This window comes from Spermophilus citellus (genome assembly GCF_964194105.1).
Source record: "Spermophilus citellus genome assembly, chromosome: 5".
Lineage (NCBI taxonomy): Eukaryota > Metazoa > Chordata > Mammalia > Rodentia > Sciuridae > Spermophilus > Spermophilus citellus.
Genome location: NC_138186.1, coordinates 115,807,726 through 115,825,658, shown reverse-complemented (window position 1 = coordinate 115,825,658; position 17,933 = coordinate 115,807,726). Strand labels below are relative to the sequence as shown.

The 17,933-nt window shown below is 35.6% G+C and overlaps 1 protein-coding gene across 3 annotated transcripts in view; it reads left to right on the top strand.

Annotated features, from left to right (window-relative positions):
- The window catches only part of SNX3 (sorting nexin 3), a 55,418-nt gene extending 41,791 nt beyond the window's left edge, over nucleotides 1-13,627 (top strand). For 2 of the 3 annotated variants that reach the window (XM_081293826.1, XM_081293824.1), the window contains exons 2-4: nucleotides 6,092-6,187; nucleotides 11,322-11,446; nucleotides 12,888-13,627. In XM_081293826.1, coding sequence (XP_081149952.1) covers nucleotides 6,092-6,187; nucleotides 11,322-11,446; nucleotides 12,888-12,993 — 327 coding nt within the window. In that variant the 3' untranslated portion in view covers nucleotides 12,994-13,627. The remainder of the gene's footprint in view (nucleotides 1-6,091; nucleotides 6,188-11,321; nucleotides 11,447-12,887) is intronic. The other variant, XM_081293825.1, reaches the window with a different exon arrangement.
- Nucleotides 13,628-17,933: the final 4,306 nt, after the last annotated feature.

Here is a 17,933-nt window from a genome sequence, read left to right as displayed (position 1 = left end):
GCAGAATGGAGAGTTCTTGAAAAATTGGGAATGGAACCACCATTTGACCCAGCTATTCCTCTCCTTGGTCTATACCCAAAGGACTTTAAAACAGCATACTACAGGGACACGGCCACATCAATGTTTATAGCAGCACAATTCACAATAGCTGAACTGTGGAGCCAACCTAGATGCCCTTCAGTGGATGAATGGATTAAAAAAAGTGGTATGTATACACAATGGAATGTTACTCAGTATTAAAAGAGAATAAAATCATGGCATTTGCAGGTAAATGGATGGAGTTGGAGAAGATAATGCTAAGTGAAGTTAGCCAATCCCCCCAAAAACAAATGCCAAATGTTTTCTCTGATATAAGGAGGCTGACTCATAGTGGGGTAGGGAGGGGGAGTATGGGAGGATTAGATGAAAACTAGATAGGGAAGAGGGGTGAGAGGGAAAGGGAGAGGCAGGGGATTAGCAAGGGCAGTGGAATGTGATGGACATCATTATCCAAAGTACATGTATGAAGACTCAAATTGGGTGTCAACATACTTTATTATAAACAGATATGAAAAAAAGTACATGTATTAAGGCATGAATTGGCATGAACATACTCTGTATACAAAGATATAAAAAAGGGTTGGGGATGTGGCTCAAGCGGTAGCATGCTCGCCTGGCATGCGTGCGGCCCGGGTTTGATCCTCAGCACCACATATAGGCAAAGATGTTGTGTCTGCCGAAAGCTAAAAAAATAAATATTAAATAAAAAATTCTCTCTCTCTAAAAAAAATAAACTTTAAAAAAATATTAAAAAACCCAAAGATATAAAAATTGTACTCTGTGTGTAATAAGAACTGTAGTGCATTCTGCTGTCGTATTTAAAAAAAATAAAATCAATAAAACTAAAAATAAATAAATAAGAGAATAAAAAAATGACCAATAAAAAAGAAAGAAAGAAACTTAAACTCACGGAGAAAAAAGGAAGTTATAAAGAGTAGAATTCAATGGCATATTATACATAATATGTTATAATACTGTTATATTTTATATTACATATAATTTTATATGTGTATATGAGTGTGTACACATAAAATCAGTGAAAACAAAAAGCTGGTTCTTTGATAAGGTCAATAAAATGGATAACCTTCAGCTGGGCATATTAGAAAATAAAGTGACCTAAGTTATCAAAAAAAAAAAAAAAGAAAAAGAAACTGGTATATATACAGAATGAATGTTACTCAGCCATTAAAAAAAAATTATGGAGTTTGTCAGTAAATGGATGGGACTGGAGAATATCATGCTAAGTGAAATAAGCCAGTCCCAAAAAAACAAAGGCCAAATGTTTCTGATATGCCAACACTAATTTCACAACAGGGATGGGGGAATGGGGGAGGAGAATAGAAGTACTTTGGATTAGAAAAGGGAAAATGAAGGGACTGGAGAGAGGTAATGGGAATAGGAAAGATAGTAGAATGAATCGAACATTACTATCCAATGTGCATATAGGATTACATGACCAATGTAATTCTACATCATGTATAATCAGAAGAATGAAATACTATACTCATTTGTATATAATATATTAAAATACACTCTTTTATAACTAATCATGTATAACTAATTAGAACACATTTTTTAAAAAAATATGTGCATTTAAAAGAGTGGTAGATTCATCAATATGCTGTCCTTAAAAATGTTGTACCAGTTTCCATTACCATTAGCAGGTTTTTTAATTTGTTGTTCTTTTTAGATGTACATGACAGTAGAGTGTGTTTTGACATATTTATATATGTGTGTGTATGTGTATGTATATATATATATGGGGGGGATATGAATATTACCTACTCTAATTAGGATCACATTCTTGCGGTTGTACATGATATGGATTGTCACTGACCTGTATTCCTATATGAACATGGGGAAGTTCTGTCTGATTCATTCTACTGTCCTTACTATTCCCATCCCTTCTCCCTTACCTTCCTTCCCCCTTGTCTAATTCACTGAATTTCTATTCTTACCCTCCTCACTAAACACTGGATATTACAATTTAAAAATAGATTATTATCATTTTAACTAGTACTGCTTTTGTGAGTGAAATTGAACATTATTGTCCATTGGTTTTTTTCTGTGTTCTCCCTATTTTGTTAGGTGTGTTTATCTCACTAGTTTCTATATTCTTTACATTTTTTTAATATTTATTTTTTAGTTGTAGTTGGACACCATACCTTTATTTATTTTTATGTGGTGCCAAGGATCAAACCCAGGGCCTTGCATATGCTAGGCGAGCGCTCTACTGCTGAGCCACAACCCTGGCCCTATTCTTTACATTTTAATGAAGTTTTTTTGTTAAATGTTGTAAATATTTGTCTATAACTTGTTGTTTGTCTTTCAACTTTGTTTGTGGTTAATGGGTTATTATTATTATTATTTTGTGTGTGTGTGTGTGCCAGGGAGCTTTAGCCTCACACATGCTAGGCAGGTGTTCTATCTTGAGCTATACCCTCAGCCTCTTGGTATTTTTAATCATGTAAATTCAGCTTTTTATATGTTTATCTTCTCACCTCCTTGGTATGTTATAAACTTCATGAGGGCTAGCACTACTTTTTATTAGTTATTGTAAACAGTGTTCCCCCACCTTATCTATACTATTGCCTTTTTATAGATGCTCAGTAAATAATAGTTGAGTCCTCCCCAAAACTGTAGGGGAAAAAAATATTCTTTTTGACACTCATATACTTTATAAGGATTAAAAAAAATTAAAAGTGACCAACCACAAGAATTTGTAAACAATGGTGATTGTTTAGAGATTGAAACAAAATGAGCAGTTTTTCATTTGTTTTTTTTTTTATCAAGTAAGTTGAAATGACCTTATAATGATCAGGAAGACATTTAATAGGCACTTATTACTCTAAATGTAAAGAACAAATAATTAAGAATTTCTATTTTCTTTCTCTTTCTCTTCTTTTTTTTTTTTTTTAATTTTTTTGGTAGTGATGAATTCAAATCCCAGAGCCTCATGCATGCTAGGCAAAGTTCTTTACCACTGAGCCAGAATTTCTTGATGTGACTTTATCAGAGTTCTAAAGCACAAAAAGAAATCATAACCAACTGAGAAAACAAAATAAATTTTCTTTAACTGTGATTCTTTTAAAAAGTATACAATCTAGCCAACTACTAATCATAGAAAGGCAGCCCCTCCCCCATTAGAGTGAATCAGATATAATCATGATGGTGTCAAAAGTTCAAAAGGGAAAATGGAAGGTAAAATGAGCTGAATTGGCACTGTTCTCTCAACATTGTACCTGTAAGCTTGATATGTTGTTTCAGAGATTAACTTTGTAGACTTCCGTACCCAGAAGTATGAAAATTCTTAGGGAACTCTTTTCACAAGCTTGATCTTAACATACTGAATAAAGAGAGCAGTTAATCCCTTTTGTAAAGTAATTTGAGAGAAGGGAATTCAAAATGTAAAATCTCACCTGCAGAAAATACTTAACTCTGTAAAGGCCTTTCTATCTTTAGACACTTACAAAGACTTAATATTTTAATGCGGAAGTATGAACTTGGTTAAAAAGCCAATGGGTGAAATTAGAGAGAAATAATCCAGTGCTTTCTTTTTTTGGGAATTATCATTCTGCTCTCCGGGGGACCTAATTTTATTACTCAGAGGAATGAGAATACCTCTCTATATAGCAAGCCAGCATCTCTAAATACAAGCTTGACTTTTAGTATAATGAGAGTCTTGTTAGATGCAATTTTGCTCTTAGTCATTAATACAATGAACAAATGTTGTGGTTACCTGGGAAAGAAAATTCAAGTGCTTTTAAACCTCTTGTGAGATTTGGTTTCATGCTTGAAACCTATACACCGTTGTACCCAATAGCATCCGTAGAAGATTCCAGGCTCTAAGGTGTACAAAACAGAGAAGTTAATACACTTTGGAAAAAATTGACACCACTACAAAATGGATTTAAGGTCTTGAGTAAAAAACTTTTCTTTTGCTGTACGACATCTATTTACTAGTGGCATCAAGTTTAACAAATGAGTAGATTTTTCTTAGGAGTGAATTTTTACAAGATATTGATGTCCCTCTCTATCCAAAGTAAGAAGCCAGTCTTTCCTTCATTTGGCAATGAACTTTTTTCTTTTTAGTTATAAAATGGTTTAAAGTTCTTTAAGTTTAAAGACTGAATTTAAGACAGAATGTATTCTGAGAGAATACATAGTATTAAATATCATTTTTGATAGAGTATGGCATTCATTGTGTTAAATCATTTCTGTTTTCTACAAGCCTTGTGATAAGCACATTTAAAAATCTGTTCTTGGGGCTGGGGATGTGGATCAAGCGGTAGCGCGCTCGCCTGGCATGCGTGCGGCCCAGGTTCGATCCTCAGCACCACATACAAACAAAGATGTTGTGTCCGCTGATAACTAAAAAGTAAACTATTAAAAAAAATAAAAATCTGTTCTTGATAATAAGTGGTGGTATCCTACTGCTTCTTCTAATAGACCTTAATCATGAAACCATATTTTATTGGATTTGGTAGCTTTAAAAAAAAAAAAAAAAAGAATACAATAAAAATATAGGAATTTTTTCTTTTAAGTTTAGAAGTTGACAGAAGTGGCAACAACTAAGTAACTTTTGCAATCTTGTACAGAATATAGTCTCCAAAAAATTTATTAATTTCAACTAATCTCATGAGACTGAGCATTATGTTTTTAGTTCTTAAACTTGCTTTCTTTCAGGAACAACCTGAATCTAGGAGGCTGGTCTGCCAAGTAGTGTAACTCTACTTTTAGTCTGATCAGGCTAACCTTTGAGCTACATTCCCAGCTCTTAATTTCCTATTTGTTTTAGTTATTTAAAAAAAAAGTTTTTTCCTTCCTACTTGTGGTAAGAGAGGAGAGACATTGCAGCACTTTCCCTGTTCTTTTTTGGAATTTTTTAGAAACCCATTAAGAATAATTCTTTGTATTTCAAATGGGAGAAATAGAGAACAGAATGGTGTTTACCAGAGGTTGTGTATAGGGGAAGTGGACAAATAAATGGGAAATGATGGTCATCAAGTATAAAGTCATCGTTAGATGGGAAGAATAAATTCTGGTGTTCTGTTGCACAAGAGGTATTAATATTAAAGTATGTTCCAAAATACCTAAAATGGAGGATTTAACCATGATCTCACAACAACAAAAAGTGATAAATATCTGAGATGATGGATATGTTTATTTCTTAGATTTGATCATCCTACAATGTATACATGTATTAAAATGTCACTTTGAACCTCATACATGTATGTCAATTAAAATAAAACTTTAAAATAATGCTTATTCATTTCTTCTATTATGCAAGATCTAATCTAGTCCTAATAACAGAATACTTTGTATTTCATTTAAAAGTCTGTAAGGTGTTATTCCTCTTATGAGAACTATCTACTAAGCTAGGAAACAGTCAAATCAGCCTCCTCCCCCCACCGTTTTTCTTTTCCTTTTGCTGGTATTGGAGATTAAGCTCAGGGCCTCAAGCATACTAGGTAAGTGCTCTGCCATTGAGCTACATCCCTAACCCAGAGCTAACCTTTTCTCACCATCCCTCAATTAACATTTTTACCAAAATGATAGAAAAAATATATTTATATATGTAAATAACCCTCAAGCAGAATGATATCCAAAAGCATACATGCAAAGGTACATTTTAAATGTTATATTCTCATTTAAAGTATATACTTTTAAACAATTAGCAGAGTTTCATTGTAATCAAATGTTTTTTTGGTACCAGGGATGAACCCAGTGGTGCTTAATCACTGAGCCACATAACCTGACCCTTTTTATTTTTTGAGACAAGTCTCACTAAGTTGCTTTGGGCTTCACAAAATTGCTGAGGCTCACCTCAAACTTCCAGTCCTCCTGCCTCAGCCTCCTGAGCTTTTTGACATTCAGGCATGTGCCATCACACCCAGCCGTAATTAAAAGTTTTAATAAATCATTTTCTTATTTTAAGGTAACCCTGCTTGTCATATTATCAATTTGACAAGCATTGCTTTCCTTCCCCAGCTTTGAGGTCTCCTTAATGTGCTTCAACTTACAAGTGATTTTTTTTGTTTGTTTGTTTCAGACAAATCTTCCTATTTTCAAGCTGAAGGAATCTACTGTTAGAAGAAGATACAGTGACTTTGAATGGCTGCGAAGTGAATTAGAGAGAGAGAGCAAGGTAAAAATTACCTGTAATGCACCTTTGCAGAATATTTCAAGTTTTAATGTTCTTCTCAAGAAAATTATCTTAATTAAAATGAGTAAAAGCAAACATGATTTTTTGTTTTCAAATGTTTCATCCTTTCAACCTTGTGCTATTTCATGGGAAATAGAGAAAGAGTCTTGTAACTTTTTCTCAGAACTCTTTTCTTATCTACTTTAGTGGCCTAATTGACACCTTTGCTGACTCACACTTGAATAACACTTTTTAGAACCTTCTTGCTATTACTTTCTTCCTTCTCTAATTCTATTCCATTTTCTCTGTTCCAAAAGTTTTGCTTCCTCAGTGCATCTCATGTCAGAGTATTTCCAATTTTATCCTACTCATCAATAATAATATTCCCCCCCCCCCCACAACACTGAGTGTTCTTGAACCCAGGGCCTTGTACATGCTAGGTAAGCACTCTACCACTGAATGGTTCCCAGGTCCCCCTGCGCCTTTTTAAATTTTGAAACAGGGTTTTGCTGAGTCCCAGACTGACCTTGAACTTGGAATTCTCTTGCCTTAGCCTCCTGAGTAGCTGGGATTACAGGTGTGTACCTGTGCACCTGGTGTGTTAGTCAGCTTTGTATTCCTCTGATCAAAGTCTGACAGTAACAGCTTAGAGGAGGGAAAATGTTATTTTGGTTTATGATTTCAGAGATTTAGTTCATGGTGAGTCAACCATTGCTTTTGGACCCAATGCGAGGTTAGCACATTATGGCAGAAGGGCATGCCAGAGGAAACTGCTCAGGTCATGGCCACTGGGAAGTGGAGAGGGAAAGGGCCACAGGGAGAATACCCCCTTAGTGACCTACCTCTTCCAGCCAAGCCCCATCTGCCTACAGTTACCACTCAGTACATTCAAACTAGGGATGGATCGATTAGATTGCAGCTCTTGTGATCTACTCATTTTACCTCTGAATATTTCTGGATTAACACAGGAGTTTTGGGGGACCTGGCTACATTTTTTAATTTTGGGAGACTTGGCTACATTTTTTTTCATCACACATACATACATGCATACATATGTGGCAGAGTTTCATAAAACAATAATCTTTGCATGATACATGCTGATGTTCTTCAGGTTGGCTTTTTAAAATTTCCTTTTTTAAAAAAAAATTGTTCTTTTTAGATATGCATGACAGTAGAATGTATCTTGACACATTATCTATACATGGAGTGTGACGTACTCTAATTGGGATCCTATTTTTGTGCTTGGAGGTGATTTGGAGTTTCACTTGTGTTGTATTCATGTATAAACACAGGAAAGTTCTGTCCGATTCATTCTACTCTGTTTGCTATTCCCATCTCCGCTCCCTTCCCTTCCTTCCCCTTTAAGTAATCCACTGAACTTTTATGCTTCCCTCCCCCTACCCCCCATCACCATTGTGAAGTTGGTCATGATCCACTGATGGGCCACTACCTGCAGTTTGAGAAACACTTATTATGTACCTTGTAGTACATGTGAAGTTGGTCATGATCCACTGATGGGCCACTACCTGCAGTTTGAGAAACACTTATTATGTACCTTGTAGAATTGTCTGCTTAAAAGAAAATTTAGTGATTTGGGCTGCAAAATGGATTCAAGGGAACAAAGCCCACTCTGATGTCCTTCATTTCAACCTTACTTCAGAATGACATTAGAGGCGTGGAGTCATGGAAGCTAATGGTACGCTTAAAATGATGAAGAGTTAATTTTGTGATTAGAATGTAGTAAAGTGAGTGTGTTAGGAGTGCCAAGGTAGATTAAGTCTAGGTTATTCCGTTTTTCTAAAGCTTAATAAACTAGAAAAGTGAAAGAAAAAACCTTAACCAGATAAATATGACTGGATACAGGAGCATTATGCACAAATATTAACATATTGGTAAAGGGAAGGCAAAAAAATAGTAAGATATATAGTATGATAGATGATAGTAAGCTGTAAAAAACAAAAGTTAAACTAGAGACCTGAAAATAGGTAATATCGCCTATTGCACACACACATTCATAAAATCCAAATAGAAGTCTCAGTTGGAGTCCTTATAAACTTGGAGGTTTGTATATATGAACTTTAGGATCAGAATGCTCAAGATTAGATTAGTCACACTTTTTCTTTATCTGTTGAGAAAGTATTTTACCAGGCATAAGAGCATATCTTAAAGAAATAGTAGTTAAGGAACTGGGGCTTTTAACTCGGTGGTAGAGCACTTGCCTAGCATGAGGGAGGCCTGGGTTCAGTTCAATAACTAACTAACACCACCCTCAAAAAAGTACTTAAAACTTTAGAGCCTGGGAATATCTCAGTGATAGAGCACTTTTTTACTATTCATGAGACCCTCAGGCCATCCAAAAAAAAAAAACTTTCAATGGATATTATTGCTTCAGAATTGGATGTACAGATTAGCAGGCTCTAGTAGGATTTAAAAGCTGACGTGTTTTAATAGGAGATTTTAGTTCATAACAAAATTAACGTTGAGGGCTAGCTCAATGGTAGAACATGTGCTTAGTATGCACCAGATCCTAGGTTCAATCCCCAATATTAAAAATAAAAAATAAACCACCATTTCGGAAAGGAATTTGATAAATGGAGTTGAAACATCTGGCTCTTTGGAAATAAAAATGTATAACTCAACTACATACAAATTACAGATGTATAAAACAAAGTTGGGGCAATTCTGGGTAATGAAGAAAAATTTTTTTTCCTCCAGGTTTTTTTTTTTAATTTTAATTAGTTACACATGACTGTACAATGATCTTGATATATCATACATTTGAATCAGATGGGATATAATTTTCTCATTTTTCTAAGTGTACAGGTTACAGAATCACATTGGTCATGCAGTCACATACATACACACAGCAATAATAATATCTATTTTATTCTGCTGTCCTTCCATACCTCCCTTCCTCTCCCCTCCCCTCCCATTGAAGAAATTTTTAATGACCATGGAGAAGTAGTTTGTGATAGGCTCTGGCCTTTGCTTAACATTTGCTGAATGAATGAATGATTTGCCTTTTTTTTTTTTTTAAGCAACAGCTTTATTGAAATAAGATTTACATCCTATACAATTCACTGTTTTTTTGGGTACTGGGGATTGAACCCAAGGACACTTACTCCAGCCCTTTTTAAAAAATTTTTTTTGACAGCCTCACAAAGTTGCTGACTCTGGCTTTGAACTCACAATCCTCCTGGCTCAGCCTCCTAAACTACTGGGATTATAGGCATGTGCCACCAAACCCAGCCCAATTTACCAATTTAAAATGTACAATTCTGGGTTTTTTTGTATATTCACAGAGTTGTACAACATAACAACATAACTATTCCATTTTAGAACATTTTTTTCACCCTATAAAAGAAATTCTGGGGCTAGTGTTGTAGCTCAGTGGTAGAGCATATAAGTAAATAAAATAAAGGTTCATTGACAACTAAAAAAAAAAATTAAAAAAAAAAAACAGTTCCTACCAATTTTTCCCCAGCCCCTCCTCACCCAGCCCTAAGCAGTTATCAATCTATTTTCTCTAAGGGCTTAACCTATTCCAAACATGTCATATAAATGGAAACACAATATATGTCATCTCTTATGTCTGGTTTCTTTTACTTTCCATGTTTTCAAGGTATCAGTACTTCATTTCTTTGTATTACTAAATAATATCCTGTTATATAGATACACTTCATGTATTCCATTCAATTTGTTGTGGAGTGTGCTCAAACTTGAACTTTGTGCTCATGAGACAAATAAGCACTCTTTCACTGAATACCAATCCCAGGGCTTTTTACATGCTTTTTACATGAATATCAATCCTGGTATTAAGAAAAAATTGTGCATAGGTTGGAGATGTAGCTCAGTGGTAGAGTGCTTGCCTGCTACACATAAGACTCTGTGTTTGATCCCTAGCACCATGAAGAAGGGAAGGAAGAGAAAAATTTATACCCAAGTTTTTGTTTGTGAATATGTTTTCATTTCTTTGGGGTATATATCTGGGATTGTGTTGTTGGGTCAGTTAACTTTTTAAAATTCTGAGGAACTACCAAGTTGTTTTCTGAAATAGTTGCACCAGTGTTTTTTGTTTTTGAGGCAGGTTCTCACTGTGCTCAGTCTGGCCTCTCAACTCCTGGGATCAAATGATCCTCTCACTTGAGCCTCCCAAGTAACTGGGACTGTTGGACCCAATACAATTGCACACTTCACATTACCACCAGCAGTATTTGAGCATTGTACTTCTCTCCATACCCTCTTATTTATTTCTGATATTATTGTTTATGAAGTGTTCTCTCACTGTGGTTTTGATTTTCGATTCTCTTGGATCACCTGTTCATGTACTTATCAGCCATTTATCTCTCTTCTTTGTATGTGGGCAGAGTGCAAGGGATCGAACCCAGGGCCTTTTACATGCTAGTCAGGTGCACTACCGCTGAGCTACATTCCCAACCATTTTTTTTAAATATTTATTTAGTTGTGGGTGGAAACGATACCTTTATTTTATTTATATGTGGTGCTGAGGAATGAACCCAGTGCCTCACACATGCTAGGTGAACGCTCTACCGCTGAACCACAACTCCAGCCCCCAGAATAGGGGATTTGGGAGAAAGTTGACATTTTTTAGCTTTAAGACATGGAAAAAATGGCATCAAATAGTAGTGGATGATAAGACATTGAAGAAACCACAGAGTTCTTATCTATCATATTGCAAGAAGAACATGTAGATAACATTTTATTTCTTTTGAGACAATTTTGAATTCTGTGGTTTTCATTGCATGAAAGCATTCTTCTCCTGAAGTGTCTGAGAGGCATGATAACCTTTTATTTAAGAATCAAATAATTGAAGATTATTGCTTTTGTGTATCTGATTTGATAAGACTAAGAAAAGTGCTGTATCCAAATAGAGCTCTGGGACCTGTCTTTTTGGAACTACAGTGTGATGAGCTTTTTCTGTATTCATTTGCCTTGCCTCCAAAACATTGAGCTTTTTCAGAATATATATACTTTTACTAATTCTCTTTACATTTAAATTAGTTTGAGAATGGGACAGCTCTCATAATAAGGGTCTACTGTTTGGCATGTTGTGTTTTATAAATTTTCACAACCTAGTTAGCATGATCAAGAATTCACTTTCTTCATATTGTTTTAGGTTGTAGTTCCCCCACTCCCTGGGAAAGCATTTTTGCGTCAGCTACCTTTTAGAGGAGATGATGGAATATTTGATGACAATTTTATAGAGGAAAGGAAGCAAGGGCTGGAGCAGTTTATAAACAAGTAAGTTCTCTCTGTTCTTGAGGGGGTGAGAGGGAGCTGTTTTGAGACTACTTGAGTTGACCACTTGTAACTTTAAATGTTAAGTTAAATCATGATATTGCCTTTCTTTTGATCATTTTCTAACTTTTAAACAAAGTAAAAGTATATGACAAGTTGACTATCATGTGATAAATATTAACACACTTGAGTGATTGAAATAAGTAGCTTTGTGTTGACCTAAGTTTTATATTTTCTTAATTTATGCAAATTACATTTAAAATTGCAGCATTTAAAAACATAGTTTTACCTTATGATTCTTTCTTATTTGGGTATGTTCTAGAATGAACAATAAAACATACAATACATTTGTAATCATTTTGTTTGATTGCAGAAGGAAGTGTTATCAACATGTCTTGTGTAAAGGTGTACATTTTTTATTTCCCTTAAAAAATGTTTTCTTTTGAAAATATAAAAAGACTTTAGGGTTGTCTTTTAGAAAATCTTGATAAGCTCAAATCAGTATGTCTAGCATTTAATTTTACTCATCTTTGAAATAATAATTTTTTATTTTTTAAGAGATGGGGTATCACTGTTTTGCCCAGGCTGGCCCCAAACTGGGCTCAGATGATCCTTCTACCTTAGTCTCCTGTGTAGTTGGGACTATAGGCATGTGCTACCACACCCAGCTAAAATATAATTACTTTTAAGAAGCCAAAGAAATAGAAAGATTATGCTAAGAAAGGGATCACTTTAATTATGAAAACATGGTTTGTGAGCTTACATATTAATTTTTATCTTGTAATTTGAAGATCCATGAGTAGTAAACAAAAGAGAAAGGGTTACACAAAGCCTTTAACTTGGTTATCTATCATAGCACACAACCTTTACTTGTCTTATTATGAACATACTTTGTTTGGGGGAAGGCAGTGCTATGTCAGATGTTTTTAAATTCTGAAATAGAATTCCAGTTACCCAGTCTGGTTTTGTGTTTAGCCTGTGATAGAAGACTTTAAAAGCAGTGAAAAAAAGAAATGAGAAAAAAAGAAACAAAACACCTGAACGTTGGTCCTGTTTCTTAGTATCGAGGCTTTTATTGAACTTCCCTGTATTTCTAACTCTAATCGTGTATCTCTTTTTAAAATGGATTCTTAGAATCCAGTGATACATTTCACTTTTAATGTTAAAATTCATTTGTTTCTTATGAATACACCAACTAGTACTTAAGAAGCCAATTGGATACACATTATGAGAAGCAGTGCATAGTTAATCCAGTAAGAATTGTTTTCTAAATTGCTAATGTGAACCCAAGGAAAGAAAATACACTATTAGTTGACAAAGCATAGCTTTATGGGTAGTCCAGAATAATACTTACTTTTAGTAAATTTTATATATATCTCAATCTCAAACTCCTGTTTTTATGAAATATTGGACTAAATTTGTATTTTTTTTTTTTTATTCCCAGGGTCGCTGGTCATCCTCTGGCACAGAATGAACGTTGTCTTCACATGTTTTTACAGGATGAGATCATAGATAAAAGCTATACTCCATCTAAAATAAGACATGCCTGAAATTTGGTGAGAAGAGGCAAAAATGTGACCATTAATGATTCGTATGCACCAGTGTGAAGAAGTTCTAAATAACTTTTAGCATGCTGCACAGAAACTGGTATAACATGCCTTCAGTATACTAACACTCATATGCTCTGTTTTGTTTTGGCAGTTGACAAGAAGTTAATTTGCTTTAGTGAAAATCCCTCATTCCAGCTTTTCTATATAAATAGCTTTTCTTGCTGTTTTAATGTGGTGCACACTATAGCCTCACAAACCTTCCCTTATAATCTGCAATGTCCTAACTAAAGTTACTGGCTTGGTCTTATTTGCACAGTTTTTGTGTCATGTTTGCTTCTTGAATCGGATTAACAACAATATTTCTCTTCTCCCCCTTTAAACTGTAATGTCACTTGATCTAATTTATGTGTAGGAGCACTACACCATTTGTTTCCAGTGCCGCACACAGAAGATACAGACTTGTGTGCAGAACGTATCTTCCTTCCAGTCTGTAATACCCTTCACATGGAAGATTAATGAGGGAAATCTTTATATTCTGTATAAAAACAAATCAAATTTATATACTAAAATCATTTGTCTAAAAATTTAAGTTGTTTTCAAATAAAAATTAAAATGCATTTCTGATATGCACTGATTTGTGGTGCCTCTAGCTTTTCTTTTCTCCCTTATGGCTTTACATCGTAATTCACTTGTTGAGAGGGATTATTTACTAATTACACACTTCTCATTCCTGTAACTCCATTCCTCTTCAAACAGTGGTGATATCAAATATGCTACCCCCTTTTGAATGGGGTATTTTCTTTTAAACAACAAAAACGTGATGCCCTAGAAAAGCATTCCTTGACGCTTATTGAATCATTTATGAAGCACTTTGTGTTTGAGAAATGCTTTATAATCTCAAGTCATTCTTTAAAAGACCTTTTAAGATAAGTCAATACCATGCCTCCTGTTTCTCAGAATTTTTTCCCTAGTCCATCTGAGTGAATTGTTGGAACTTAGCAAGGGTGTAGTAAGTCAGCAGGTGCATGCTTTCTCTTTTATTAGGCTTGGGCTTGGGACACACACTATCCTCTTCAAGGGAAAAGGGCCAGTGTTGTAGACTGACTTGTTTAAATAATAAGAGACTGTACAACACAGAACTCCTTGCTGTTTCTGGTTAGACCTTTGCAGCCAGAATGTTGTTTCTAGTTTGAATCTGCACAATCTGTTAGTGTGTTTGGGGGACCCATCATGACCCCCAGTTAAATCCTAAGATAAGGACAGGTTGTCCTCCCACCCCAGATGCATCTCCTCTAGAGACAGGTCAGTACATTTAAGAGGAATTAAGTTTAGGTCTTGTTCAAACTGGGATCTATACCAAGCAATCTAGAAATCAGAGGAAGAAGTCAGAGCTGCCTTATAAGGCCTTTTGTTGCTCAAACAGTATTTCATAATTCCATAAAATTGGTTATATAAGAAAATATATAACTAAACATGCAAATTTTATTTCAGTGTGTTAGAAAATTAAAATCAAATGCTGTCACTTTGGGATGTTCAGAACAGAGTAATGGTAGCTCTTCTAAACTAAGTAATTCCTCTGAAACAATGGTTTTCAGCCAGGGTAATTTTATGACAATGCTCAGATATTTTGGTTGTCACAACTAGGAAATGCTACTGGAATCTAGGTGGATGAGAGATGCTGCTAAACTTCCTGCAATGAAAAGCAGAAAAATGTCAGCAGTATGAAGGTTTCCACTTACCATGGAATTCTTTTGATTTTGTTTCTTAAAGGGAATAATGTTGAGGATGGTTGTAATGTCTTGCTTGCTTTTAATCTCTACTACAATTTTCTCTAAGGGCAAGCATGCTCTTGACAAGTCACAGGTTTTAAACTAGGGGAAAAGTTGTTTATTCCAGGTAGAATTTTTTGCCTAATGCAAGAAGGTACTTTTTAATGTTGTCTCTTAGGGAACTGAGACCATGGTGATAGTAAAAGTTTACTGTTAGCCAACTGAAGTAAAAATGCAGGCACTGTTAATTCTAATCACAAAAGGAAGGGTTCTAGAAACCCTCGGGAGTCTTCCTAAGAGAACAGTACTTAAGTTAGCAGTGAGTTATAATAGGAAATAAACAAGATTTTCAGGCTTTATGTCTACTTAGAGATAGCCTTGTCTCACCTCCTGCCAGCTGTAAATGGTGTTTAGGAGTAAATGTAAAATCTGTGGAACAACGGTATCTAAAATGTGCAAAAGCTTTTTAATAGTTAACCTGATGGCAGTCGCAGCCTATGTAGACAGCTAGTAGTAGCAGCAAATGGTACCACTAATCCTGTTGTCATAGTGTTTCAGGATTGTAATGTTTAGTTTCCTGCTTGGAAGTTCTGCCATTGTGACCCTCTACCGGTTTTATGACCTTGGGGAAGAGGAGCTGAGGAAGGAGCATCTCTTTTATTACATCCTATGACTTTTCAACTTGGTCCTCTTGTTATGGGCTACTCTAGAGGAAAAGTCCTCAACCTGTTACCTCAACTTGTTTTGCCTGTTTTGTTATAGGGGTAGGAATCAATATACCCAATGAAAGGAGGAGGCTGCTGTCCCCTGAGTCTTTACAGATAAAATATGTTGGAGGTTTGGATGGACAGATAGAGAGCTTAGTATGCTGCCTGGTTTGTAGATTAAATGTTCAGTGGGTGCTAGTGGTGATTAGTACAATATGCAAGTGTTTGGACTGGGAACAGAGTTGGAAACTGTTTCAGGAGGGTAGAGAGTATCATTCTTTATTTTTTCTGCTGTGATCTCATAATAGAAGTCCCTTATGAAGTAGGTGATATTCTTGACAGATGAGAAGACAGGTTCTAAAAGCTCAAGGATGTGCTCAGGTTGCCCAGGATGGAGTGACGCTGAATTTAGACTGAGTATGTTTTACTCAAAGGCCATGCCTTGGCATAGTAGACACGGTGTGTGGCTCATTGCAGTTATTGAATGAATGAAAGAGGGAGTTTTCAGTAACATTTCCTATGTCCTCTAGCTAGGCTCTACATGATTGAAAGAATGGATAGTTTTATTTTGTCTTTAAATTTGAGTGCAAGTAGCTCTTTGGACATGAAGAGCTTGCTTATTGGAATATCTTATTTCCCTAAACATAGCATAATTACTAAGACTGAGTCTATAGGTGTTTTTTTTTTTCCTTAATTGCCAACTTTCTTTTTTTTTTTTAATTGGTTGTTCACAACATTACAAAGCTCTTGACATATCATATTTCATACATTAGATTGAAGTGGGTTATGAACCCCCAATTTTACCCCAAATGCAGATTGCAGAATCGCGTCGGTTACACATCCACAATTTTACATAATGCCCTATTAGTAATTGTTGTATTCTGCTACCTTTCCTATCCCCTACTATCCCCCCTCCCCTCCCCTCCCATCTTCTCTCTCTACCCCATCTACTGTAATTCATTTCTCTCCTTGTTTATTTTCCCATTCCCCTCACAACCTCTTATATGTAATTTTGTATAGCAATGAGGGTCTCCCTTCATTTCCATGCAATTTCCCTTTTCTCTCCCTTTCCCTCCCATCTCATGTCTCTGTTTAATGTTAATCTTTTCTTCCTACTCTTCCTCCCTGCTCTGTTCATAGTTGCTCTCATTGTATCAAAGAAGACATTTAGTATTTGTTTTTTAGGGATTGGCTAGCTTCACTAAGCATAATCTGCTCTAGTGCCATCCATTTCCCTGCAAATTCTATGATTTTTGTCATTTTTTATTGCTGCATAGTACTCCATTGTGTATAGATGCCACATTTTTTTAATCCATTCGTCTATTGAAGGGCATCTGGGTTGGTTCCACAGTCTAGCTATTGTGAATTGTGCTGCTATGAACATCGATGTGGAAGTATCCCTGTAGCATGCTCTTTTAAGGTCTTCAGGGAATAGTCCGAGAAGGGCAATAGCAGGGTCAAATGGTGGTTCCATTGCCAGCTTTCCCAGGAATCTCCAAACTGCTTTCCAAATTGGCCGCACCAATTTGCAGTCCCACCAGCAATGTACAAGTGTACCCTTTTCTCCACATCCTCGCCAGCACTTGTTGTTGTTTGACTTCATAGTGGCTGCCAATCTTACTGGAGTGAGATGGTATCTTAGGGTGGTTTTGATTTGCATTTCTCTGACTGCTAGCGATGGTGAGAATTTTTTCATGTACTTGTTGATTGATTGTATGTCGTCCTCTGAGAAGTGTCTGTTCAGGTCCTTGGCCCATTTGTTGATTGGGTTATTTGTTATCTTATTGTCTAATTTTTTGAGTTCTTTGTATACTCTGGATATTAGGGCTCTATCTGAAGTGTGAGGAGTAAAAATTTGTTCCCAGGATGTAGGCTCCTTATTTACCTCTCTTATTGTTTCTCTTGCTGAGAAAAAACTTTTAAGTTTAATTAAGTCCCATTTGTTGATTCTTGTTATTAACTCTTGTGCTATGGGTGTCCTATTAAGGAATTTGGAGCCCGACCCCACGATATGTAGATCGGAGCCAACATTTTCTTCTATCAGACGCAGAGTCTCTGATTTGATATCAAGCTCCTTGATCCATTTTGAGTTAACTTTTGTGCATGGCGAGAGAAAGGGATTCAGTTTCATTTTGTTGCATATGGATTTCCAGTTTTCCCAACACCATTTGTTGAAGATGCTATCCTTCCTCCATTGCATGCTTTTAGCCCCTTTATCAAATATAAGATAGTTGTAACTTTGTGGATTAATCTCTGTGTCATCTATTCTATACCATTGGTCCACCCGCCTGTTTTGGTACCAGTACCATGCTGTTTTTGTCACTATTGCTCTGTAATATAGTTTGAAATCTGGTATCGCTATACCGCCTGATTCACACTTCCTGCTTAGAATTGCTTTTGCTATTCTGGGTCTTTTATTTTTCCATATGAATTTCATGATTGCTTTATCTATTTCTACAAGAAA